The sequence below is a fragment of the Phocoena sinus genome, chromosome 8 (genome assembly GCF_008692025.1).
Source record: "Phocoena sinus isolate mPhoSin1 chromosome 8, mPhoSin1.pri, whole genome shotgun sequence".
In the NCBI taxonomy this organism is placed as follows: Eukaryota; Metazoa; Chordata; class Mammalia; order Artiodactyla; family Phocoenidae; genus Phocoena; species Phocoena sinus.
In genome coordinates, this window is record NC_045770.1 from 64,155,685 (window position 1) to 64,181,675 (window position 25,991).

The following is a 25,991-nucleotide window of genomic DNA, read 5'->3' on the forward strand; positions in this document are numbered from 1 at the left end:
CCAGCAACAATACCCCTGGTGCAAGGAAGGGAGAGACGCATCTGGAGGGTGTGGGAATCACCCTGAGTTAGAAGCCTCATATCCTATAGGAGTCAAGACCTATTGGAACAGTCCATGGGTATATCTTCCAGGGTTCCCTTAAGACATGTGCTAAGGTACAAGGGTTGCTGTGCTCAGGAAAGCCCAAAGCATGGCCCATCAGGTGGTGTTGGTTCTCCCAGTCTAGGTGTAGTACACTAATCCAGGGTCATTTTTACCATAAGTACTGTTGCCTAGGGGGCAGCATTAGAAAATCAGTAATATTCATTTATAGGTACTTCTTATATAAATAATTAAGATTGAACTTAATCTAAATACTTTAAAATAAAATTTTAAAGACTAATTTTGCTTTCTGTCTTAGTCCTTGCCTGACAAAGATGGAAAGAAATGCCTTTTTCTCATAAAATGTTTTGATAAGACCTTTGAAATCAGTGCTTCAGATAAGAAGAAGAAACAAGAGTGGATTCAGGGTAAGGTAATTTTTATTACTTGTCATGATATAACTTGAGAGCTCTTTCAGCTTTGGATCTCATTAAAGATACTTGGCATTGTTTCCTCATTGTCTATAGTTATTTCTATGTGAAACAGTAGCTAGAAGAATAACAAAGTGAGAGGAGTTCCCAAAATTTTCATCAATTTCATTTGCCTGATGAATGTGTGGGAAAATTATAAACTGGACATTTTAGGTTTTTTTACTCTTACTATTTAAAGAACATGGAATTTCCCCTTTTAAGGACTATAAAGAATTTTAAAGTAGCCATTTTGAGTATTTAGTAACATGTAAAACAAAAGAGGAATTGTGCAATAGCTTTTGAATACTTCAAGTAATTTTCAAGATCTGTTACTTTCACAAGAAATCACTAGTTTCAAATAATTATCTCAAGAATGCAAACTTCTGATTTAATAACTTTCAAATTAAAGTATTACTCCAAAATTAGTAAAGAATGAAACACTTTATGAGATTTTATTTTTAATCATGAAAGAGGATTCTGAATGTTATATTCTTGAACACAGGTAAAATTGTTTTATTGAAAATTATGGTCATTTTGATGTAGTTTAAGAGTTTGAGGCAAGTGTACCTGGGTCTGAATCCTCTCTCCTGGGCTTCTGGGGTTGAGTTAGGAATTCTGTAGCAGCTTTCTTCTTCTGTGGAATGGGGCAAATAATAGTATCGACCTCTCAGGTTGTTGTGAGGGTTCATAATTAGAAAATGAAGATATAGTTGCATATTTAAAAAATGACACATCATTGCAGAAATGTTTGTGACAGATTGCAAACAACTTAAACGTCCATTAATTGGGGAGTGGTTGAACAGATTATGGTACAGCTACACAGTGGAGAATTGTGCAGTACTGTGCAGTATGTACTGATATGGAAAGCTCTCCAAGGCTCTGAAGAGTGTGTTATGCCAACATTTGTGTCAACAGAAGATGGAGAACGTATATACATGTTTATTTGTATATGCTTAAAGTATCTCAGGAAAGATGCACAGAAACTGTTAGCATTAGTTGCTAGTGAAGTGGAGAACTCAGTACTGGGGGATAGGAGTAGGAGCGAGACTTCATCTATGTCCTTTCATGCTTTTGAGTTTGAACAATGTGAAAGTATTAGCTCTTTAAGTAATTGAAACAATCAGGAATGAAATCAGATTTCACGTAAAAATTATATAATGCATGTAAAGGGTGTATATATAGCAAATATTCAAGAAATGGTAGCTGCTATTATCACCTCGGGAAGGGAGTATATAGGGAGATGGTTTCATAAGGTATAGATGAGGGGCAGACTAAATACAGCAGGTAGCAAATCAGATACCAGGAACTTTATATCTCAGCCCTTGCTATGTCTTGTTCTTACCTGGCCTTTTGGGAAGTATAGGAAAGGGAGTTGGAAGTGTTGGGATTTCCTCAAATGTGTGTGATATTCCCAAATCAAGATCTGTTTAAGCACAGATAGGCAGTTACGGAACTTTGGAGCTGGAAGGGACTTCAGAGATCATCTCTCTCATGTTAGAGATGAGAAACCCGTGCTGTAAGAGGCTCTGTGACTTGCTCACGGTCACACCACTGCTCAGTGGCAGGATCAGATTTATCCTGGGTCTCTGGTTTTATTCCCACTATGCCATTTACATGTTAGGCTTACAAAGAATAAAGGGTATTCCCTGTTTTTTCTCCCATGCCTTTCACAGCCATCCATTCTACCATCCATCTGCTGAAGCTGGGCAGCCCCCCACCACACAAAGAAGCCCGCCAGCGTCGGAAAGAACTCCGGAAGAAGGTGCTGGCTGAGCAGGAGGAGCTGGAGCGACAGATGAAGGAGCTCCAGGTGGCAAATGAAAACAAGCAGCAGGAGCTGGAGACCGTGAGGAAGGTGGGTGTGGACGCTGGGCTGGGGGCGGGCTCTCATTTCACTGCAGAAGCCACAGCGACTTCACTTACTTGGTAGAGCTTTGGTTCTACCAAGATTAGGTTAATGCAACCGTAGAGATATTTTTTTTGTGAACTGTGCTCGCAGGAAGTACATCTAGACCACTGAGTGAGACGCCCTGGTTTACCCAGCCCTTGAAAGTTGTGAGGGTCTCAGGGTAGCAGGGACATTTCATTGACCAGAAAAGAACATTTATAAGAACAATGAGCACAGTTGAATTTTGTCAGAGAAAGATGAGACATTGTATTCCCCTAAGGATGTCAAGGTTGCTTTTGGTGAACTGGACAGGATCTGTTGCTTTTTTAGGTTTTCCCCCTTAGCTCCCATCTTCACTCATGAGGATCTTGGAAGACCCTTAGTGTTAGAATTGTGGGGTTTTACTTATTGTTTGGAGTCAAAGATACAGTCTGGGTCAGCTTCTCTTTCCATCTCAGGGCTAGGAGGTCAAGTACCACAGGCTGTATGAGATAGTTGACATTCATTGGGAAACTTTCTTCCTCAGTTGTGTATATCACAATTCTGGGTGTGGTGCTGAGTCCTCAGTGTGTGGTCATGGTCTTTATTTGGGGCGCCTTTGGGTTGATCCTTTCTACCTTGAATCACTGAGCACCTGCTAACCACAAGCTCAAGCATCCTTTTGTGTCCTCCTATGCAGCACCTATGCCCTGGGATGTGGCATACTTTAAGGCCCCAAATTCCTGGTGGAGTTCTCCCTTTGCAACCCCTAGAAATGCCACACTCTGTGCTGACTTCCTCTGTTTCTGAAGTTGGTTGTCTGTCTTACTGGTGTTTCCTGGTGTGTGATGAATCATTTTTCTCTTGTTGCTTTCAAGATTTTCTTTTTGTCTTTGGTTTTCCACCGTTTTACTATGATGTGTATGTCTGTATGATATGAAGTATGTGTTAAACTCTTTGTATTTATCTTAGAGTTCATTGAACTTATTGGATGTGTAGGTTAGTATTTTCCATCAGATTGGGAAAGTTTTCAGTCACTATTTGTTCCAATATTTTTCCTTCTCCTTTCTCTCTTTCCTATCCTTCAGATACTCCTGTTATGTGAATGTTGGTGTACTTAATGGGTGTCTCACATTTCTCTGATGCTGTTTTCTTCTCTGTTCTTCAGATCGCATAATTTCTATCAATCTATCTTGTTTTGTTTTGTTTTGTTTTGTTTTGTTTTGCTTTTTGCGGTATGCGGGCCTCTCACTGTTGCAGCCTCTCCCGTTGTGGAGCACAGGCTCCGGACGCGCAGGCCCAGCAGCCATGGCTCACGGGCCCAGCCGCTCCGCGGCTTGCGGGATCCTCCCGGACTGGGTCATGAACCTGTGTCCCCTGCATCGGCAGGCGGACTCTCAACCACTGCGCCACCAGGGAAGCCCTATCAATCTATCTTTGATAGATTCTTCCTACAGCCCAAATGTATGTATGAGAACCTCTAGTGAATTTTTCATTTCAGTTATTGTACTTTTCAACTCCAGAATTCCCATTTGGTTCTTTTTTATAATTTCTGTCTCTTTATTGATGTTTTCTGTTTGATGGGATATCATCATATCATCTATGACTTCCTTAAGCATGGTTTCCTTAGTTCTTTGAACATATAATAACTTCTTTGAAGTCTTTGCTAAATCCGGTATCTGGGCCCCTTCAAAGGCAGTTTCTATTGCCTGCTATTTTCCCTGCGTATGAGTCACACTTTTCTCTTTCTTTGCACATCTCATAATTTTTTGTTGAAAACTGGATGTTTTAGATAATACATTGTAGCAACGCTAGATATGGCTTTCGCCCCTCCCCCAAAAGCTTGTTATTGTTGTTTGCTCATTTATTTGTTTCATGATTTGGCTGGATTATTTCAGTGGAGTCTGTTTGCCTCATGGTGTGCAGCCTCTGACTGTCCTCCTCCAAAGCACAACCTTGGACGTGCACACAGTGCCTTGGGGTGACCGAGGTGTCAGCAGGGCTTTTTTTGGCATTCTTTTGTTTTATACAATTTTTAAAGGTTACACTCCATTTACAGTTATTACAAAATATTGGCTATATTCCCCGTGTTGTAGAATACATCCTTAAGCCTATCTTACACCCAACAGTTTGTACCTCCCACTTTCCCTACCCCTATCTTGCCCTCCCCCCTGTAACCGCTAGCTTATTCTCTGTATCTGTGAGCCTGCTTCTTTCTTGTTATATTCACTAGTTTGTTGTATGTTTTAGATTCCACATATAAGTGATATCATACCGTATTTGTCTTTCTCTGTCTGACTTATTTCACTTAGCATAATGCCTTCCAAGTCCATCCATATTGCTGCAAATGGCAGAACTTAATTATTTTTTATGGCTAAGTAGTATTCCATTGTAGATATGTATTCACCACATCTATTTTTTATTCATTCATCTGTTGATAGACACTTAGATTGCTTACATATCTTGACAATTGTAAATAATGCTGCTGTGAACATTGGGATGCCTGTATCTTTTCAGATCAGTGCTTTTGTTTTTCTTAGATATAAACCCAGGAGTGGGGACTTCCCTGGTGGTCCAGTGGTTAAGAATCCACCTTCCAATGCACGGGTTCGATCCTTGGTCAGGGAACTAAGCTCCCACATGCTGCAGGGCAACTAAGCCCGTGCGCCACAACTAGAGAGCCCATGCACTGCAGCTACTGAGCCTGCACGCTCTGCGGCCCACATACCACAACTAGAGAGAAGCCTGCGTGCCACAACGAAAAGACCCCGCATGCTGCAACAACAATGATCTTGTGTGCCGCAACTAAGACCTGACACAGCCAAATAAATAAATAAATAAATAAATATTAAAACCCAGAAAACCCAGGAGTAGAATTGCTGGGTCATATGGTAGTTCTGCTTTTTAGTTTTTTGAGGAACCTCCATACAATTTTCCACAGTGGCTGTACCAGTTTACATTCCCACCAACAGTGTACAAGGTTTTGGGTTGTTTGTTTTTTTGATGTTGAGTTGTACGAGCTGTTTATATATGTTAGATATTAATCCCTTAATGGTCATATCATTTGCAAATATTTTCTCCCATTTGGTAAGTTGTCTTTTCGCTTTGTCAATGGCTTCCTTTGTTGTGCAAAAGCTTTAAAGTTTAATTAGGTCCCATTTGTTTATTTTTGCTTTTATTTCTTTTACTTTAGGAGATAGATTTTAAAAAATTGCTGTGATTTATGTCAAAGAGTATTCTGCCTGTGTTTTCCTCTAGGAATTTTATAGTATCTGGTCTTACATTTAGGTCTTTAATCTATTTTGAGCTTATTTTTGTGTGTGGCCGCAGAGCTCTTTGTCTCCATTTCTGATCTCTGTTAGTCTCTCAGCTCTCTGTTCAGCCGGATGCCTCTGTTGGTATCACCTCCAGTTGTTCATCTCACAGTGGCTCTGTTGTTTTCAACGATGCCCTGGGACCTACCTGGCCCCACAGTCTGATATTTAAATTCTGGCCCGCATGTAGACTTTGAGGCCTGTCTTTGAGACTTGTTCCTACTACACGGGGGCTCTTTGCTGGCTTCCCCTGTCAGACTTCTAGCTGGCCTGTGGTTTAGTTTGTTAGTCTTGTCGACTGAAAAAAAAACACAGCTAAAATCTGAGAGTTATGTTTTATTCGGGGACTTTACTGAGGACTCTAGCCAGCCCGGGAGAAAGCTTCTCAGCTCTGAGGAACTGTTCCAAAGAGGTAAGCGGGGAGCCAGGATACAAAGGAATTTTTGTTGAAAAAAACAAAACAAAACAAAACATGTAGTTACTGCTAATCACAAAAAACAGATATTTCAAGTTAATGATTTTAGTGCTTTTCAATGTATGGGAAGATGCAAATCTGAGCTCATTAAAATTATTTCTTAGATATGCATCTTAACCATCTAGGGCCAGTATCCTGTTTTCCTCCATCCTGAATTCCTCCCAGGGTGCACTGCTGGGACAGCTGCAGTGGCTGATGGCTTGATGGTGGGCAATGTTCTTTGTTTATTGGAATGGCAAGCAACATTTTTTTGTCTGCACCCTCCTGTGAGATACCTTAGCCCTAGATTGGAAACTGAGGAGAGAGGGAGGCTTATGTTCTTGGTTCCATGGCCATGGGGTAGAGCCTCCTTCCACTGCCATGTCGGGGGAGCAGTAGGCAGAGAGGGGGCTGCACCGTGGCTCACATGCCATAGACTTTCACTATTCTTGCTGAGGTTCAGTTGATTTTCTTGCTAAGTGTTCTCCGTTTGCTGTATGCTTTTAGGATAATTCCCAGAGACTTTAAATGGTTGTTTTTGCTTTTCTTCTAAATGTTGTTTTGCCAGGGAAAGGGTCTGTGGAGTTCCTCATGCACTCTTTGGGAAGTTGAGCTCTGATAAAGTTTTAAGGAATAATGTTAAGATGACAAAACTGTATAGGACAAGCTCAAGAAATAGATTCGAACCTCATGAATGCATTTGCAAGTGAATTTAACTTAATGACTGTACTAAAATTTTCTTGGCAAAATGTTATTCAGAGTTACTAGGAATCATTCATTTACCTAATTTGTTTTGTATGTTGACTGGGAAAATTGTTGGAATGGAATTCCAGTGGATCTACAAGTTTTATTCGTTCTTTATTGAACACTGAGAATGTTTGACTTCCTCCATAATGTTTAAGTGTGACCATTTCTCTCCAAATGCACTTCCATTGTAATATTCCCTGCTTTTCTGTGGATGGGTTTTTGGGTAGAAACTAGAAGAAGCAGCATCTCGGGCAGCAGAAGAAGAAAAGAAGCGCCTTCAGACTCAAGTGGAACTACAGGCCAGGTTCAGCACGGAGCTGGAGCGGGAGAAGCTTGTGAGTATCGCATGCCCAGAGGTGCTGCTGCGGCCTTAACTCACAGAGCCAGCCCCGGTCGGCAGAGGGGCAAAAGCCTGCCGGGGTTGGTGGAGGGTGAAGAGCTGGGAGGCTAGAGTGAGATCATCTTGCCAGCTTGGCTCTGTTGCTGACTTGCAGTGGGCTCCTGGGGAAGTTACATGTTTGTTATTCATTCATTATCGGTTTATTGAGCACCTTCTATATGCCAGGTACCATGCCAAGGATATAAAGGTAAACCTTGCACTCAAGACCCCCAAGTAGAAATTTATGGAATGGTATGGTAAGTACTGTGGGTAGGAGGACTAAAGTTCCTGGTTTGCTTGGGACAGTCCCTGCCATCCTGGTACAATTATTAATAGCATCCCTTTCAGCCTTCAGAGTCTTGCCTTGGAAAATAAATAGCTACGGAAAAAGTAAGCATAAGTTCCATGACGTTGCACCTCTGTCATGAGCAGAGTGAGGGTTCTGAAGTCAGGAGAACACGTGAACGCTGGCCTGCTGCTCTTGGCAGCTCTGACTCATCATCTGATTAGAGGTTCTCATCCCCAAGAGACCCAAGGTCCAGGTCGCTTCAGGCAGCGAGCTGGTTAATTGGAACACAGGTCTCCTCACATGAGTTGCAGTGTGTGGGAGAGGGCTGGGCCCAGGGCCTATTAAATAGGTGCTGTGACATTCCCTTTAGCACTTTTTTGTTGCTCAGACTTGAAGTGGACGTGTTTGTGTCGCGAGAAGAAGGCATGTATGACATGGGGGGTGCTGCCCTCGTGGCCAGAAGATCTGGGTTTGTGTCCTCTGCTCCTGCTGATGAATAACGTGTTTCTCTTCTTCAAATTAGGGGGATAGTCGTATGATCCTTCATGACCCTTATGAGGGTGAACTAAGCTAATGCAAGTAAAAGTGTCCTATAAACTGCAGAGACATATGCTAGTGTGTATGTTATTGCATTTAGGATGTCCTTGTCTTTTAACTTATAAGGCAGAGATTCAAAGCTCTTTTAGCTAGAATGGAGAAACCATAAATGTGTTAGAACACTAATTAAGTGCTTGAGGTCCCCCTGGGGCCAGAGGTGCCCTAGGGAGGGAGAAAGGACGGGGTGCTGGGCAGCCAGGTAAGTGCAGAAGGGCTCACTGCAGGCCAGTCTTTCCTTTCCCCCTTATTTTAACCCTTCGGCTGTTCTGACTGGGAAAAGGTTCATTCTCTTTAGAGGAGACTCTTGGTAGAAAGATGGTGATTTTAAGACAGAAAGGAGTTTAAAGAGAAATTATACAGGGAAATATTTTTTTCTTGAGTCTGAAATGTGGAGTGAAAGGGATGAGAAATATACCAGGGCAGGAGAACAGAGTTTAGGGGGTAGTTTGTGGACCCAGACTCTTTGGTTGTGGTCTTGGGTCTTGGCACTGGGTGTGGTGCTCTCGCTTCCTCGGTCTTCGGGGAGTGAAGGACGGGCCTTGTCCACCCTGATGGGCTGCGGCTGTGGGCTGTGCTGGGGCTTCACTCAGGGTGCTGGTGGAGCGGGAGGCTTTCCCTGAGGGCGAAGTCAACCTGAGTTTAAACATGACTCTTTTATACCGTCAGATCAGGCAGCAGATGGAAGAACAGGTTGCCCAGAAATCCTCTGAACTGGAACAGTATTTGCAGCGGGTCCGGGAGCTGGAAGACATGTACCTAAAGCTGCAGGAGGCTCTCGAGGATGAGAGGCAGGCCCGGCAAGATGAAGAGACTGTGCGGAAGCTTCAGGCCAGGTGCCGATTGCCTCATCCTCTGTGCTTTATGTGCTTTGCCTGGACTCCTCATACACTTTCTAGGAATGACTAACTCTGCTGGAGAGGGAGGGGTCTCTGACAGATTGGAGAGACCCTGGGGGCTTGGCTGGCTGGGCTATTTATTCCCAGTCTGGGCCGCTGGGAGACTCTTGCTTATAGGGCTAAAGACAGGGCTCAGCTACCCTCTCCCAGTTTCTAACTTGCTTCCCCATTTGCTTTCTTTAAGATGTCATGTCAGGGGATGCAGCGCTAAAAACTGTTTCCCCAGCTGGTCAGTGCAGGCATATCTTGTGCTTTAAGCTACGCCCCCTGTTTTAGGAGCACTTGTGGGATGAGCTGGGGTACATTTTCCATGGCTGCCATGCCACACGTGGAGCAGCAACAGATGTTCTTTTCATCTTCAGGAGGAAAGAAAGAAGGAGGTTTCTTTGTTATGTATGTTGCCAAAAATGACTTCAAAAATAAATGAATTAGGTTTTGAAAAGGTTGATTCTATTAAGGAAAAAATTATCTTCTAAATAGAAAATTAAATGCCTAGCACATTGCCTGGCATTTATGGGTCCCACGAGTGTGTGTTCACCATGGTGTTAACCAGGGGATGGGAACCACCACCCTATTGTTATTGGGCAGTGATGTTAGCACACCATCCACTGCATGGGAAGGTTTGGTCCCATGTGACTTGCAAAGAGAGACATTCTAAGGTACGTTAGACGTTTTTGAACCTCCTTATCATTTGTGATGTGTCAAGAGTTTATAGATCACCTTGTGCAGAGAATTCACAGGTGAGATATGTTATATATATTTACTTCTCTGCAGCTTTGAGGGAGGTTAATTATGACACGGCAGAGACTAGATCATGAAGGAAACCAGATAACTCCAGAAATTTATTAAAGTATTAGTTATTTCATGTTTATAGAATGAGTGATGTTTTGAATAAGACAGTTTTGGATAATTGATGCCAGTAGTTTTTAGCCAGTGGTAAATATCATCATCCCCTATAAAGCTTTTAAAAAATGCTCATGTAGGGCCTGTCACAAATTTAGTAAATCAAAATATCTGTGGATAGGAGCCCAGGCATGAGTATTGTTATTTAAAAAGCTCTCGCTAGGGAATTCCCTGGCGATCTAGTGGTTAGGACTCCGTGCTTCCACTGCAGGGGACACGGGTTCTATCCCTGGTCGGTGAACTAAGATCTCTGCATGCTGTGCAATGCAGCCAAAAAAAAAAAAAGAAAAAAAAAAAGCTCTGGCTAATTATTTTGTACACTCTGATTTAAGTAAATGGCAAAATGGTTTCAACCTTTTAAATGCAAATATAACTACTACATACAGCTCTGCTCCAATAAGCTGATATTACTGCACAAAAGCTAACTAGTTTTTCTTGGGGTATATAAGGCCATTTTATGAATTTTACTACTCTAAATTGTTCTTTTACCTTAGTTTTTGGAACTTGACTTTAGTTTTTGGAACTTGAAGTGGAAAGATTCGCGCCCTCTAGTGGTCATTTTTAAGTGAGGCGAGTCCATCTCTTTCCCGAAGTCACGGGAGGCTGGGCCTGATTCAGAGGGACATTTTTTTTTTTTTTTGCGGTACGCGGGCCTCTCACTGTTGTGGGCTCTCCCGTTGCGGAGCACAGGCTCCGGACGCGCAGGCTCAGCAGCCATGGCTCACGGGCCCAGCCGCTCCGCGGCATGTGGGATATTCCCGGACCCGGGCACGAACCCGTGTCCCCTGCATCGGCAGGCGGACTCTCAACCACTGCGCCACCAGGGAAGCCCCAGAGGGACATTTTGTCAGATTGGCAAAGGGGGCTTTCTTCTTGCTCCCACTCAGGGTAGGCCTTTCTGGGTAGGAAATCAAGGGAAGTCGTCGTGGAGTTGAGATAGAAACATTTAAGTCTGGTACTAATGAACTGTAACATAATCTTAGGCTGAGGGTGTATATACAGGGCTTTTATATATTTTTAAAATTTATTTTTATTTTTGGCTGTGCGTGGGCTTTCTCTAGTTGCGGTGAGTGGGGGCTACTTTTCGTTGCGGTATGTGGGCTTCTCATTGCGGTGGCTTCTCTTGTTGCGGAGCACGGGCTCTAGGCGCGTGGGCTTCAGTAGTTGTGGCATGTGGGCTCAGTAGTTGTGGCTTGTGAACTCTAGAGCGCAGGCTCAGTAGTTGTGGAGCACGGACTTAGTTGCTCCGCGGCATGTGGGATCTTCTGGACCAGGGCTGGAGCCCGTGTCCCTGCATTGGCAGGCAGATTCTCAACCACTGCGCCACCAGGGAAGCCCTAGAGGGCTTTTTAGTTAGCCTCTGTCCTTTCTTTAAGCAATAGCAAGTCATTCTTCGAACGTTTGGCATCTCATTTTTCTTCCAATGGACGGTGCCTTCTCTGTCAGTGTCTTAAATTTTCCCAGAGATATTTTTTATAGTGAATTGTTTAAATACAAGAACTTTGACTTGAGCCATCTGGATCTTGTTGGGGTTTTTTTTTCCCACTAAAATTGAAGTTTTTTTAAAAAAATGTGTAATCCTGAAGGTTATCTATCCTCTCCTGAATGGGAACTCAGAAGGAAACTGTTCATTTAACATTTGGACAACTCAATCATTGGAAAGTTCTTGAGACGGAGCCATAGTCTGTCCGGTTATAACTTGCACCCACTAAATTTTTGTGTCTGTGAGGCCTAGGCGCGTACCTTAGGTCTGTATTCCCAGCAACTAGTACAGGGTATGGCACACAGTAAGTGCCCAAGGAGTCTTTTTTGAACGAATGGAGCCAGGTTCTACGCATGGGGCCATGTGGAACACTGAGTCTCTTCCATGCGATAATACTCTTCATGTATTTGAAGGCAGGTTGGCGTTGAGCCCTGGAGTGAGGTCTGGGTTTGATTCCCAGCCCTGGTACTTCCTAGCTGTGTAATTTTAGAAAAGTTAGTTCATTTCTTGCAGCCTTCATTTCCTTATCTATACAATAAGCTCGTAGGGTTGTTGTGAAGGGTAAGGGAGGGGATGCTTGCAAAGAGTTTCGTGTAACGTCTGGATTTGGTGGTCACTCGGAGTATGTTGGTTTCTGTTCCTTTAGCTCATCTGCAGATGGGGAAGATATGCAACGTATAGAATGTCAAATAAGCATTCAAAAAAGGTGTTGACAGGCTGGAATGATGGTTTTAGAGCAAGAAGATAATTTAAAATATCAACAGAACAAGTATAGGATCCAGGATACTTGGCTTAATAGCAGCTCATTTGAAAAGATTCATGGTTTTACTTCCCTGATATGATTGATTGCCAAAAACCTCATATACTCTCAGGCAGCCTTCATGAAGTATTCGGAGCAAATGAGGTAATAGTCCCACCATAATAATATGAGCTGATATTTATTCAGCACTTATGACATGGTAGGCACTGTTCTAAGTACCTTACTTGCATTATCACGTTTAATGGATCAGCAAACTTTTGGTGGTAGGTATAGTTCCTATTCCTTTTTTATAAATGAAGAAACTGAGGCACAGAGAGGTTCAAGTCTTTAGTCAGGAGTCTTGTTTGTAAACCACAGAAACCAACTTGGGTTAGCTAAAGCAATAAAAGCATTTGTTGGAAGGTTCTTGAGAAACTCACCAATTCCACAGAAAGGCAGGTGGCCAGGCCTTGAACACAGGCAGGAACCAAGGGAGGCTGAGCAGCCCTGACCAGGCCACGGCAAGAGCCCAGTGAGGGTGCCGCTGATGTCGACATTGGCACCGTGGGTCGGTCAGTCAGTTGTCCCCATTGCTTCTGCCATCACTTGACACTAGATGTTGCTGCCACCAAAAGATAAATTCTTCACTGTCTCTGCTCCTTTGTGTCAGTGGCCTCCATCAAGACATCCCTAGACACGTGAAGGGGATTCAGGCTGGGCAGCCTAACCTCCTGCAAATGTCCCTTCCCCTCCAGACTTTCACCACTAGGATGAAGAATCCTTCCGGTCTCATTCACTGTTGTATCCCCTGTGCCTAGAAAAGCACATGGACAGTGTGGAATATATACACACTGAGTAAGTGAGTCACTCTGCACTGGTCAGCCCACGTTGGCAGTGATGTGTTCACTGCGGATGTCACACTCCGAGGGACGTCTCAGAGGGTGCAGATTGGCCCTTGGTGGAACCCGGGGTAGGGGATGGGAGAGCTCATCTTACTTGAGGAAGAACTTTCTAAGAATCAAGGCTGCCAGAAATAAACTGACCCGGTTTGTGAAGCGTGGCCCATCACACAGAACTGGAGAAAAACCCTGTAGGATGTTGTAGAGGGAATTCTTACAATGGTGTGGGACTGGGGATGGGGATTGGGGTAGTCAGATAGGGGCTGTAGAGTCTGTTACGTTACTTCTGCTGTTGTCGGTTTTAGAAGCGCAAACGCTCTTGGGTAGTAGTTACTGGCCTGCCGTGTGGCTTGTTACCATAATTCTGATGGTCAAGCCGGTAGAGATGCGTCCCGTCCTGGGCTGGCGTCTAACCACATTGTCTACACTTTGGGTTCAGGTAGGGCTGCACGTTAATTTATTTATTAAATACTGGCATAGCTGGATATTCTCAGATAGGTAGCCTGTTATTAAGAGATAACATTTTGAAGTCATACAGGCCTGGGTTGAAATCCATTACTTACCTGTGTGTCATACTTTTAAACCCTTTGACTTCATCTGCAGGGATAATAACACCTTGCAGAATCGTGGAGGGTTAGCAGCAAGGAAGGTGAAGGGCCTGACGGGCAGCGCTTTGTTAGGAAGTGGTGTCTGCTCACTCTACCTTTTGTCAGCTCCTTCTTCTCTTGCTTTCATTAGTCAACTTTTTCCTTGGTGATAGGTCTTCACTAGATAAAAAATGTTTTAATGTTACAGCAACCCGGCAAATTTCAAAACATGGCCCTGCCACCTGCCTGCCAGGTGAATGACCTAGTGCAGGTCACTTAACCTTTGTGCCTCACTTTTTTCATCTCTGAATGGAATAATAATAGTACTTAAGTTTATTGTGAGGATTAATTGAGAAAACACACTTCCTTCTTGGCCCATTAAGCCTTCAACGCATGTTATTTTTACTGTCATTTTTTTTTTTTCATAAAAGGGTGAAACAGAGCTTGGAGCAGGACTCATGAGTCACCTTAGCCACTTTGTGAATCTAGTTTCCCTCTTGTGAAATGAGCGGTGGGTTAGATGACCCCCAGGCTTCTCTGCGGCTCTGGCGTGCTCCGACATCTGCTGGGTCAGGGGCGGTGACCGGGCGGGTCTGACGCCGAGCTCGCATCGCAGGTTGCTGGAGGAAGAGTCATCCAAGAGGGCCGAGCTGGAGAAGTGGCACTTGGAGCAGCAGCAGGCCATTCGCACCACGGAGGCGGAGAAGCAGGAGCTGGAGAACCAGCGCGCCGTCAAAGAGCAGGCCCTCCAGGAAGCCGTGGAGCAGCTGCAACAGCTGGAGCTTGAGCGGAAGCAGGCACTTGAGCAGTACGAGGTCATTAAACCCAACCCTGCAAACGCGTGCATTTAAATATTCTTAAACATTTAAAGCAACAGGATATTTGCTTTACTGTAAGAAGCGGTGTAAGAATTGTGTTTAGCTGTAGGTAGGAATTTTTTTTACAGGCGATGGGGCGTAACAGTTGGAGTCCAATCAAGAGACTGAAACTACACCGGCAATATGAACAGGGAAGGTTTAATATAAACTACTATTAACTCTAACAGGGGATTACCTCCTGAGCAGCAAAGAAAACTCTGAGCTGCAGGAAGGGCAGACACAGGAAGCAGCCACTGCCTCTGGGGCTGAGGCAGAGCGTCCAGGGGAGGAACACATCCTCTTTGCTCCCTTAGCCCAGTGCTGTGAGCCAGTCCTTCTTGGAGAGGGCATGGCCTTCGCCCACTGGGTGGCAGAAAAGCTCAGCGAGGTGCTGAGACTGGGAAGCCACCCTCTGGGGCACTGGTGGAAGCTGCCCACAGCGGAGGTGCCGCTAAAACCCACTGGTGTGAGCACCATGGGTGTCCCACTTGCCACAGGAGCTGCTGTTCAGAGCACAGTGGAGCCTTCTGCAGTGTCCCGCCAGCCCTTCCACTAACGAAGCTTAAGTGGTGCCAGCTGTCGAGGGAACGTTAGCCTAACAGCACAGGCAAGACAGCGAAGGGTGGATTTGGAGCCGAGAGGCAGTAAGCCGTAACTGGCACACAAGGATCTTATATATTCATCTGTAATTAGTGCGAATTAGGTCCTCTGTGTGACCTCGGGCAGGTTACTTAACTGCTCTGAATCCTAGTTTCCACATCTGTAAAACGGGATAATAATATTTCGTGCTTCTTATGGCTGTGATGATTTAATAAGATAATCCACTAGTGTATAGTAAGTGCCTAATCATTGTTATTTGACTCTTAAACTACCTGTGTGTTTGCATAGTCTAAAATCTGCTTTTGTGCCAGGGAGTTAAAAAGAAGCTGGAGATGGCAACTAACAAGACCAAGAGCTGGAAGGACAGAGTGGCCCAGCATGAAGGGTTAATTCGATTGATAGAACCAGGTAACACATTCTTTGAAGTAATCAGATATTTAGTCAATTTATTTTTCTGTTTTATCTGTGTACTTGAATTGTGCTAAAAAAAAAAAAACAAACTTCCTCAGCCCAAATATACAGAAACCCAGCTGTTTACAGTAAATTTCTCTTGAATAATCACTTGCCCTCTGATAGATAAGAAGGCCTGGTTAATCCCCTTTGTATACATCTTCTAATTGTTTTGGCTGGTATAACCTTTATGGATGTTCCTCAGAGAAGAAATAACGTAGAAAAGTTACTCCTTTGTCTGTGGAAAAATGATAATGTTAATTGAAGAATATAAGACTTCCTATGTTTAATGCATGTTTGTCTCTTAGGTTCAAAAAACCCTCACCTGATCACTAACTGGGGCCCTGCAGCTTTCACCCAGGCAGAACTTGAAGAGAGAGAGAAGAGCTGGAAAGGAAAGAAGGCCACAGAGTGAGCAGAAGTCATGTCAGTTATGTAGGTTCTGAGTATAACTGGAAAGCTTTATGCTAAAGACAAAAGGACCTGGCTTTGCTGCTTCTAACTCTTCTTCTTTCAGTGCCTCCTGGTCAGTATACTAAGGAAGCCTTCTTACTTATCTGCCTGTAAAGAAGGGCTTACCTGAAAAGAAAAAAAAAGTCAGCATCGTCAAGCTCTTTATTTACCCTTTCTCTGAAAACTTCAGCTTCTGAAAGTTCCCATTAGCTCCCTCAGATTGCCGGTGGGGCCAGCGCTCGGACAGCGCAGTGGCGCCCTCATCGACCCGCGGCGTGTGGCTGGCAGCAAGCGGCGCTCAGCTCACCGGCTACCAGAACCTCTGCGGGCCGGGCCGTTGTTCTTCCTCCTCCGAGTGCTTGTTCCTAAACTAGATGGGCCAGTCTGCTCGCCGTGGCCCGCAGTTGACGTGGACTGCCTGTGACCACGGACGCTCTACTGGAGAAGGCGTTTCTCTCGCACGTGGCCCTCGCTCTGACTAAGCGGTTGCCGTCTGTGTCTCTGGTTGTGCAGGTTCATGCAGTGTGACCGGTTGGCATCCTGGCCCCAGCGGCGCTATCTCAAGGAGGCAGAAGTCTTTCAAACAATGCTTTGGCTGAGATAGATACTTACGAGTCAAGGACAGCACAGAGATGAACTAAGTAAATCCCATTTGGAATGATGTCTTGATACTAACTGAATTCCTCCTAATATTTAAAATGGTTTCAACTGTCCAAGTGCCGGCAGACCGCTTGGTTTTACTTTTGTAGTTACTGTACAGAACATTTCAGGTGTCTGTGAATGCTTGTCCTAATCAGACCTTTTCCTTGATAAATAGGGATATGATCATTTCTAGGAATCATTCATGAAAAAAGTTTTAAAATGTATTTTTGTGATGTGCTATGTTGAGAAGGAACAAAATATTTATAATTTTCAAACATTCTTACCTAAATGTTGTACAATGTAATATGCTGAACTTAATTTTTTTGCTAATTTTCTAAGGTATATTAAAAGTGTTTTGTATGGTTTTTGTTTGTTTTAGTAAAATGGAATCAGTAAGAAAATTTAAAAAATACCAGAAGAGCATACATTTTCAACTGTCTGATTTGATAGGACAGGAGAGTAAGGTTGTGTGTATGTGTGCATGTTTTCATATAATGAGATGAACTTGGATTTAGGGACACTTCCTGAAAGCACTGGGTGTGCAGTTTGGAGCCCCCAAACCAGTGCTATCATGAAGTTAGCTATGGCCTCAAATTTGGCATTTGAGTCACTCATGTGGGAAACCGTGGTGGATGTGTCAGCTCACAAACGGGAACTTACAAAGATGATTTCTCCCTCATTGTTGCTGTGCCCTCCAAATCCTCTTACCTCTGCTTTCCCGAATTTTCTTTTTATGCCTCTTAGTTTTTCTTTCAGTTTTACCAGAGTAAACAGTGTGGTTTTTTTGTTTTGGTTTTACACAGTTGCCAAGATTAAAACGCCTCTTGTGGATTAAGCAGGCCCACTCAGTCCAGCGTGATTGTCTTGGAAAACTGATCGTTTCCTTCTAGAGGAGAGAACACACTGGTTGGTGTTTCTTTAACTTTTTTTTTCGGCGCGTCGGGTCTTAGTTGCAGCACGCGGGACCTTCGTTGTGATGCTCGGGCTCCTTGCTAGATGCAGCTCGCGGGCTTCTCTCTAGCTGTAGTGTGCGGGTTTTTTTCTCTAGTTGTGGCACACAGGCTCCAGGGTGCGTGGGCCCTGTAGTTTGCAGCACACAGGCTCTCTAGTTGAGGCGCACGAGCTCAGTAGTTGTGGCACGCGGGCTTAGTTGCCCTGCAGTATGTGGGATCACAGTTCCCTGACCAGGGGTCAAACCCGTGTCCCCTGCATTGGAAGGCAGATTCTTTACCACTGGACCACCAGGGAAGTCCCTAACTTTCTTTCTCTACTGCAGTGGTTCTCAACCAGGGATGATACTCCCTGAACCCCCCAAGCAGAAATCTGGAGGGGCAGTGTCTGGAGACATTTTAATTGTCACTCTTGGGTTTGTAACTGGCATCTACAGGGTAGAGGCCAGAGATGCTACTAAACATCCTACAATTCACGGGACGGTCCCTGTAACAAAGACTTAACATAGCCTAAGATGTGTGACTAGTGCTGAGGTTGAGAAAACCTTCTCTGCAGAAAGGCAAGATCTAGGTTCGGAGCACACAGTCTCCTAGAGTCAGGGTTTCCCCAGGAGGAGCAGCAGGAGTGACCTCTTTGGTGTAACTGGGGCGCATGTGGGGGGAGAGTGGCTGCGTGCTCTGTGAGCAGGCGGAGAGCAGAGGGCGGGAGCTTGGCTCACCCCGTGCGGGGCGCCGTGCTTCAGGAACTCTGTAAATGCCTTTTCAGCATAGGTGCAAAGGGAATTGCTTTGGATATGCATTAAAGTCTCCCTGGGATGCAGGTTGCTGAGGCGTGAAATGTAAAGCTGCCGTGACCTTTATTTCTTCATGTGAGTGGCTAAGCACGGGGAGGGGCTGTCGGAACCATTCAGCAGCTGGTGAGGGATGAGTGTTCAGATTTACGGCCTGGCTGGTGATGTACCTCACAGAGCACTGGTGCCTGTTACACTTGGCAAAGCCTCCGTCGTGCCTTCAGGGTTGTGCCAGCAAGGCATAGCTGCCCTAGTGGAGCAGGGATCAGGTGACGCCAGGCCATGGGAAGTGGGGAAGAGGCGCGGCCCAGCTGTTACCAGTTCATAGTAGGGGCTCACCATTTACTGAAAGAATCAGTCTTGGGAATACTTTAAGGTCTATCTGTTTCTTTCCTCTTGCTCTCCCTCTACTTCCTTCCTTATTTTGATATTCATTTTGAGACCTGTAAAAGTCACCCCTCAACTTTAGGAAGCCATATGGTGATATCTACTCAAGCTAAAGACAACACCTACCCTATGGGCCAGCGGTCCCCCCAAGGGAAATGAGGCAGGTGTCCACAAGAAGGCCCTGCAAGGAGGTTCACAGCAGCTTCATTCAGGATGACCCAAACCAGCAACAACCAAAGTGCTGATGCAACAACGGAAGTGCTGATGCAGCAGAGAACAGATCATTGAATATGGTATATTCAGGCCAAGGAGACCATACTTTATTGAAAAAGAGTGTCACTGAGAGATGCAGCAACATGGATGAATCTCACAGACTTTATGTCGAGCAAAGAAGCCAAACACAGAGAAAATACTGTTTGATTCCATTTATATTAATTTCCAGAACCGGCAGAGCTAATCTGTGGATTTCGAAGTCAGAATTGTGGTTAGCTGGGGGTGGGAAGGGTGGTTATTGACTGGAAACAAGTGAACCTTCTGGGACGCTGGAAATGGGTAGCGGTTACCTAAGTAAAATATATCAGCTTTACACTCAAGATTTGTAGTTTGCTCTTTGTGACTAGTGCCTCTAGAATGCTGGACTGGCTAGTCCCTAGGGGTCAGCTGGTCCAAAGCCCTCAACTTTGCACAGAAGGACCTGGAAGGGGATAGGCCAAATCTACCCAGGAACAGCTGCCCCTCTTCCAGGATGTGGTTCATGACAGCACCTGCCCCCTGCTGGGTCCTTTAAATACAGTTGATGTCACACGTTTTTTTTTTTTTTTTTTTTAATTTTTTTTTTTTTTTAAACATCTTTATTGGGGTATAATTGCTTTACAATGGTGTGTTAGTTTCTGCTTTATAACAAAGTGAATCAGCTATACATATACATATGTTCCCATATGTCTTCCCTCTTGCGTCTCCCTCCCTCCCACTCTCCCCATCCCACACTTCCAGGCTGTCACAAAGCACCGAGCTAATATCCCTGTGCCTTGCGGCTGCTTCCCCCCAGCTATCTACCTTACTACGTTTGTTAGTGTGTATATGTCCATGACTCTCTCTCACCCTGTCAAAACTCACCCTTCCCCCTCCCCATATCCTCAAGTCCGTTCTCCAGTAGGTCTGCGTCTTTATTCCTATCTTACCCCTAGGTTCTTCATGACATTTTTTTCCCTTAAATTCCATATATATGTGTTAGCATACGGTATTTGTCTTTTTCTTTCTGACTTACTTCACTCTGTATGACAGACTCTAGGTCTATCCATCTCATTACAAATAGCTCAATTTCATTTCTTTTTAAGGCTGAGTAATATTCCATTGTGTATATGTGCCACATCTTCTTTATCCATTCATCCGATGATGGGCGCTTAGGTTGTTTCCATGTCCTGGCTATTGTAAATAGAGCTGCAATGAACATTTTGGTACATGACTCTTTTTGAATTTTGGTTTTCTCAGGGTATATGCCAAGTAGTGGGATTGCTGGGTCATATGGTAATTCTATTTGTAGTTTTTTAAGGAACCTCCATACTGTTCTCCACAGTGGCTGAAGCAATTCACATTCCCACCAGCAGTGCAAGAGTGTCCCCTTTTCTCCACACCCTCTCCAGCATTTATTGTTTCTAGATTTTTTGATGATGGCCATTCTGACTGGTGTGAGATGATATCTCATTGTAGTTTTGATTTGCATTTCTCTAATGATTAATGATGTTGAGCATTCTTTCATGTGTTTGTTGGCATTCTGTATATCTTCTTTGGAGAAATGTCTATTTAGGTCTTCTGCCCATTTTTGGATGGGGTTGTTTGTTTTTTTGTTATTGAGCTGCATGAGCTGCTTGTAAATTTTGGAGATTAATCCTTTGTCAGTTGCTTCATTTGCAAATGTTTTCTCCCATTCTGAGGGTTGTCTTTTGGTCTTGGTTATGGTTTCCTTTGCTGTGCAAAAGCTTTGAAGTTTCATTAGGTCCCATTTGTTTATTTTTGTTTTTATTTCCATTACTCTAGGAGGTGGGTCAGAAAGGATCTTGCTGTGATTTATGTCATAGAGTGTTCCTCCTATGTTTTCTTCTAAGAGTTTGATAGTTTCTGGCCTTACATTTAGGTCTTTAATCCATTTTGAGCTTATTTTTGTGTATGGTGTTAGGGAGTGATCTAATCTCATACTTTTACATGTACCTGTCCAGTTTTCCCAGCACCATTTATTGAAGAGGCTGTCCTTTCTCCACTGTACATTCCTGCCTCCTTTATCAAAGATAAGGTGTCCATATGTGCGTGGGTTTATCTCTGGGCTTTCTATCCTGTTCCACTGATCTATCTTTCTGTTTTTGTGCCAGTACCATACTGTCTTGATTACTGTTGCTTTGTAATATAGTCTAAAGTCAGGGAGCCTTATTCCTCCAGCTCCTTTTTTCGTTCTCAAGATTGCTTTGGCTATTCGGGGTCTTTTGTGTTTCCATACAAATTGCGAAATTTTTTGTTCTAGTTCTGTGAAAAATGCCAGTGGTAGTTTGATAGGGATTGCATTGAATCTGTAGATTGCTTTGGGTAGTAGAGTCATTTTCACAATGTTGATTCTTCCCATCCAAGAACATGGTATATCTCTCCATCTATTTGTATCATCTTTAATTTCTTTCATCAGTGTCTTATAATTTTCTGCATACAGGTCTTTCGTATCCTTAGGTAGGTTTATTCCTAGATATTTTATTCTTTTTGTTGCAATGGTAAATGGGACTGTTTTCTTGATTTCACTTTCAGATTTTTCATCATTAGTATATAGGAATGCCAGAGATTTCTGTGCATTAATTTTGTATCCTGCTACTTTACCAAATTCATTGATTAGCTCTAGTAGTTTTCTGGTAGCATCTTTAGGATTCTCTATGTATAGTATCATGTCATCTGCAAACAGTGACAGCTTTACTTCTTCTTTTCCGATTTGGATTCCTTTTATTTCCTTTTCTTCTCTGATTGCTGTGGCTAAAACTTCCAAAACTATGTTGAATAAGAGTGGTGAGAGTGGGCAACCTTGTCTTGTTCCTGATCTTAGTGGAAATGCTTTCAGTTTTTCACCATTGAGGATGATGTTTGCTGTGGGCTTGTCATATATGGCCTTTATTATGTTTAGCAAAGTTCCCTCTATGCCTACTTTCTGGAGGGTTTTTATCATAAATGGGTGTTGAATTTTGTCAAAAGCTTTCTCTGCATCTATTGAGATGATCATATGGTTTTTCTCCTTCAATTTGTTAATATGGTTTATCACATTGATAGATTTGCGTATATTGAAAAATCCTTGCATTCCTGGAGTAAACCCCACTTGATCATGGTGTATGATCCTTTTAATGTGCTTTTGGATTCTGTTTGCTAGTATTTTGTTGAGGATTTTTGCATCTATGTTCATCAGTGATATTGGCCTGTAGTTTTCTTTCTTTGTGGATGTCACACGTTTTTAATCTCAGTTTTTTCTATCTCCCATCACGCAGCTGGTTGCGTGTCCCTGCTTCACCACTCAGGAGTGGCCCTGACCCCTCCAAGTCGTGTGCTCAGCTTCCATTGACCTTTCTGAGGTTGCTGAGTCTTTGGCCTTGGGTAGTGGGTGAATCTGCGGAGGACACTAAATTCCATCCGGGGCTAGCCTCAGATTCCTTTTCCACCTCTACCACGTAGATGCAGCACACTGACTCAGGGTTGTGCACCCACAGGAATGAAGGCCTTCCTCACTGTTTATGTCTACCTCCTCAACAGCAGTCCTCAGGGCCCGGCTGAGGGCCAGCGGGACGTGATGAGTGGGAGAGGGAAGCTTTGTCTAGCAACCCCCATTCTGTTCAGCCCTGAGCCCCGCAGCCTGCCCTTCTTCCCCATCTGAATCTCTCATTTCCTGTCCCGTATCACCCAGCCTCTTCCCCTTAACCAGCACTCTCTGCTTGGACCAGCAGCCCACAATGGGTCTCTTAATTACAACGTGTCTTGGTGTGTTCCTCTTTGGGTTCATCCTGTATGGGACTCTCTGCGCCTCCTGGACTTGGGTGATTGTTTCCTTTCCCAGGTTAGGGAAGTTTTCAGCTATTATCTCTTCAAATATTTTCTCAGGCCCTTTCTCTCCTCTTCTCCTTCTTGGACCTCTATAATGTGAATATTAGTGCATTTGATGTTTTCCCAGAGATCTCCTACACTGCCCTCATTTCTTTTCATTCTTTTTTGGTTCTGTAACAGTGATTTCCACTACTCTTGTCTTCCAGCTCACTGATGTGTTCCTCTGTATCGTTGAGTCTACTATTGATTCCTTCTAGTGTATTTTTCATTTCAGTTATTGTATTCTTCATCTCTGGTTGTTCTTTATATTTTCGAACGCTTTATTAAAAGCTTCTAATTTCCTGCTCTGTGCATCCATTCTCCTCCGAGTTCTTTGATCATCTTTACCATCATTACTCTGAACTCTTTGTTTCGGGTAAATTGCCTACCCCCACTTAGTTCTTCTGGGGTTTTGTCTTGTTCCTTCATCCCTAGGAGGCCCCGGGGCTAGGGCTGGCTCACTGGTGGGCAGAGTCAGGGTCCCGAAGACTCTGCGTCTGCTGCCCACCCACTGGCAGGTGAAGCCAGGGCCTGGGGTTAGTGCCGGACTACTGGTAGGCAGACCTGGTTCTTGGAGTCTAGCTGCAGGGCCCAGGGATCCTGGAGCTTGCTTTAGATCATTTGCTGGGCAGAGGGTGGTTCCTGACACACCTGGGTATGAGGTTCAGGGTGTCCCGAAGGTTGCGTTCGTCTGCAACGGGACGAACAGACGAGTGGACAAGTGGACAGGGCCAGCCAGGCCCCCGTTGGGGAATTGTAGTTTTCTCCCCCCTGGTGGGTAGATCTGGGGTTTGGCCCTCTGGTGGGCAGGGCCTTGTCTAGGGCTGCGTCTAAAGGCAGGTGTGGGCTCTTTAGTCTTTAGGCAGCCTGTCTGCGGAAGGCTGGGGCTGTGTCCTCGCCCAGTTAGTTGCTTGGCCTCAGGCGTCCCAGCGCCGGCACCTGCAGGCTGTTGGGCTGATGAGCTGGAGGAAGACTTTAAAAATGGCGCCCGCCAGCAGCGGCGTCCACGCAGCAGAAGTAGCTCCTAAGAAAAGCTGCTGCCGGTGACTTTGTCCCCAGGGCGAGCCGCAGCCATGCCCCCTGCCTCTCCGGGAGACTCTCCAAGACCGGCAGGTAGGTCTGGCCCAGGCTCCTATCAAATTATTGCTTTTGCCCAGGTGTGCGTGGGACTCTGTGTGCGCCCTCTAAGAGTGGAGTGTCTATTTCCCCCGGTCCTGAGGGGCTCCTGCAGTTAAGCCCCACTGGCCTTCAATGCCAAATGCTCGGGGGGTCGTCTTCCTGGTCCTGGACCCCTGCCTGGGCTGGGGGCCTGACGTGGGGCTCAGAACTCTCGCTCCTGTGGGAGAACCTCTGCACTATAATTATTCTCCAGTCTGAGGGTCGCCCACCCGGGGGTAATAGGGTTTGATTATATCGCGAGTCTGTCCCTCCAACCTGTCTCGTTTTGGTTCCTTCTGTTACCGAATTAAGTCGTATGGACCCTACTTGGGCCCTTTAGCCCAACTGAGGCTCTCTGCCTTGGTGGGGTAGAGTTCTTTTTCGTTTTGGGTTCAAGCAGCCGATAATAAAACCAAAGCTGAAATTGACATAGCATAGACTTACCCGGTGGCCAGAGAATGGAGAAGCCAGAACTAAGATCAACTTCTCCCACCTGGCGGGAGAGACTTAATTTTAAAGAGTAAAGACAAAGGGAGGAGGAGCAAGGCTTACTATGTGGAGGCATATGCAGTAGTCTGCGGGGGAAGGGGCAGGGCTTTTTCTGAGGGAGTGGTGTCCCATCCCCCTTTTATCCTTTTTTGGTCCTTAATATCTGGTCTTGGCTGCTGGTAGGTGTGTTATTTAATATGCTAATGTAGTAAAATCAATGTATAATGAGACTTGGGGTCTGTTGGAGGTCAGATTCATCGCCATCTTGGCCCCGGCTGGTTCTATCTGGGTGTTTCTTTTTTCTTCTTTTTTAAGCCATTAAAAATCTGCTTTTCTTATTCAGTAATGTAGATTTTACCAGAAGGCTGATTAAAAACTAATCTTTTGAAATGTCACCAAAATAAAATCCTCGACAGATACAACACAACTAAGTATATCATTAAAATATATTCTTAACAGAATAAAAGCCTAGAATCAGAACATTGGTTGGAAACAGAGAAGCTCTACAGAAGCGGTAAATTAGGAGCTAGTCACACTTTAAATTTGCCATCAGTGTTTCTTTGTTGAAGCCCAGAAGATAGAGCAAATTGAACGTATGGTATAAGTTAACACCGTGGTTTGTTTTCTTTTTTAACCAGATTCTGGAAAAGTAGGATTAAATAAGGAGAGCTTTTAGATTATAAACTTAAATATCCACTTTTGCTGGTTTTTCTTTTTTGTGTGAGTAGTTTCATTTCTCATCTCTGGACCTTTAAAGATTTATGTTCACTCCTGCTAAAGGGTATGGGAGGCGTTGGTAGGCTGTGAGCAGGGACACTCCTGCTAAAGGTGGGTGTTGATGGGTTTTGAGCAAAGACTTGGAGCAGCTCTGGCACCATTTTTTTATGTCTTTAGCTGTAGAAGATCTTTTCTGGTAGGTTCTGGTCTTTTTCACCGATGGTTATCCTGCAGATAGTTGTAATTTTGGTGTGCTTGTGAGAGGAGGTGAGCTCTGGGTTTTTCTCCTGCAACGTCTTGGCCGCTCTCTCACACGGTGGGTCTCTGAGAGCAGCCTCCCTGGGGTCATATCTTCCATGTCTTCTCTCCTCTGCTCTCAAAGTCTCTACCCCTCCTATGGGTCAACCAGGACCATCCTGGGCTGGTTCCCCTGGGAAGATGCACTGTAAGCCCGCAGGCTGGTTTCAGGGGTGCAGAGACTGCGGTCACCTCCATGCTCACCTGTCCCGCAGCCCCTCCGGAGCCCAGCCCCATCCCCCCATGCACTGCCCCACGCCGCCGACGGGGCTCTCTGTTCCCATGTGGAGGCCATTCGCGCCTGAAGTATTTGTTCACAAGGGACATGCAGGGAATCCAAAAAACGTAGATTTCATCCCCAAGTCCCAAGGCCCTGTTCTCCTCACAGCACAATTAG

At 44.6% G+C, this 25,991-nt stretch overlaps 1 protein-coding gene across 2 annotated transcripts in view; it reads left to right on the plus strand.

The window, feature by feature from the left end:
- SWAP70 (switching B cell complex subunit SWAP70) overlaps positions 1-17,132 on the plus strand; it is an 89,945-nt gene extending 72,813 nt beyond the window's left edge. For both annotated transcript variants that reach the window (XM_032640099.1, XM_032640097.1), the window contains exons 6-12: positions 401-509; positions 2,225-2,406; positions 7,161-7,268; positions 8,865-9,031; positions 14,322-14,520; positions 15,474-15,570; positions 15,921-17,132. In XM_032640099.1, the coding sequence (XP_032495990.1) occupies positions 401-509; positions 2,225-2,406; positions 7,161-7,268; positions 8,865-9,031; positions 14,322-14,520; positions 15,474-15,570; positions 15,921-16,027 (969 nt within the window). In that variant the 3' untranslated portion in view covers positions 16,028-17,132. The remainder of the gene's footprint in view (positions 1-400; positions 510-2,224; positions 2,407-7,160; positions 7,269-8,864; positions 9,032-14,321; positions 14,521-15,473; positions 15,571-15,920) is intronic.
- The last annotated feature ends 8,859 nt before the right edge of the window (positions 17,133-25,991 follow it).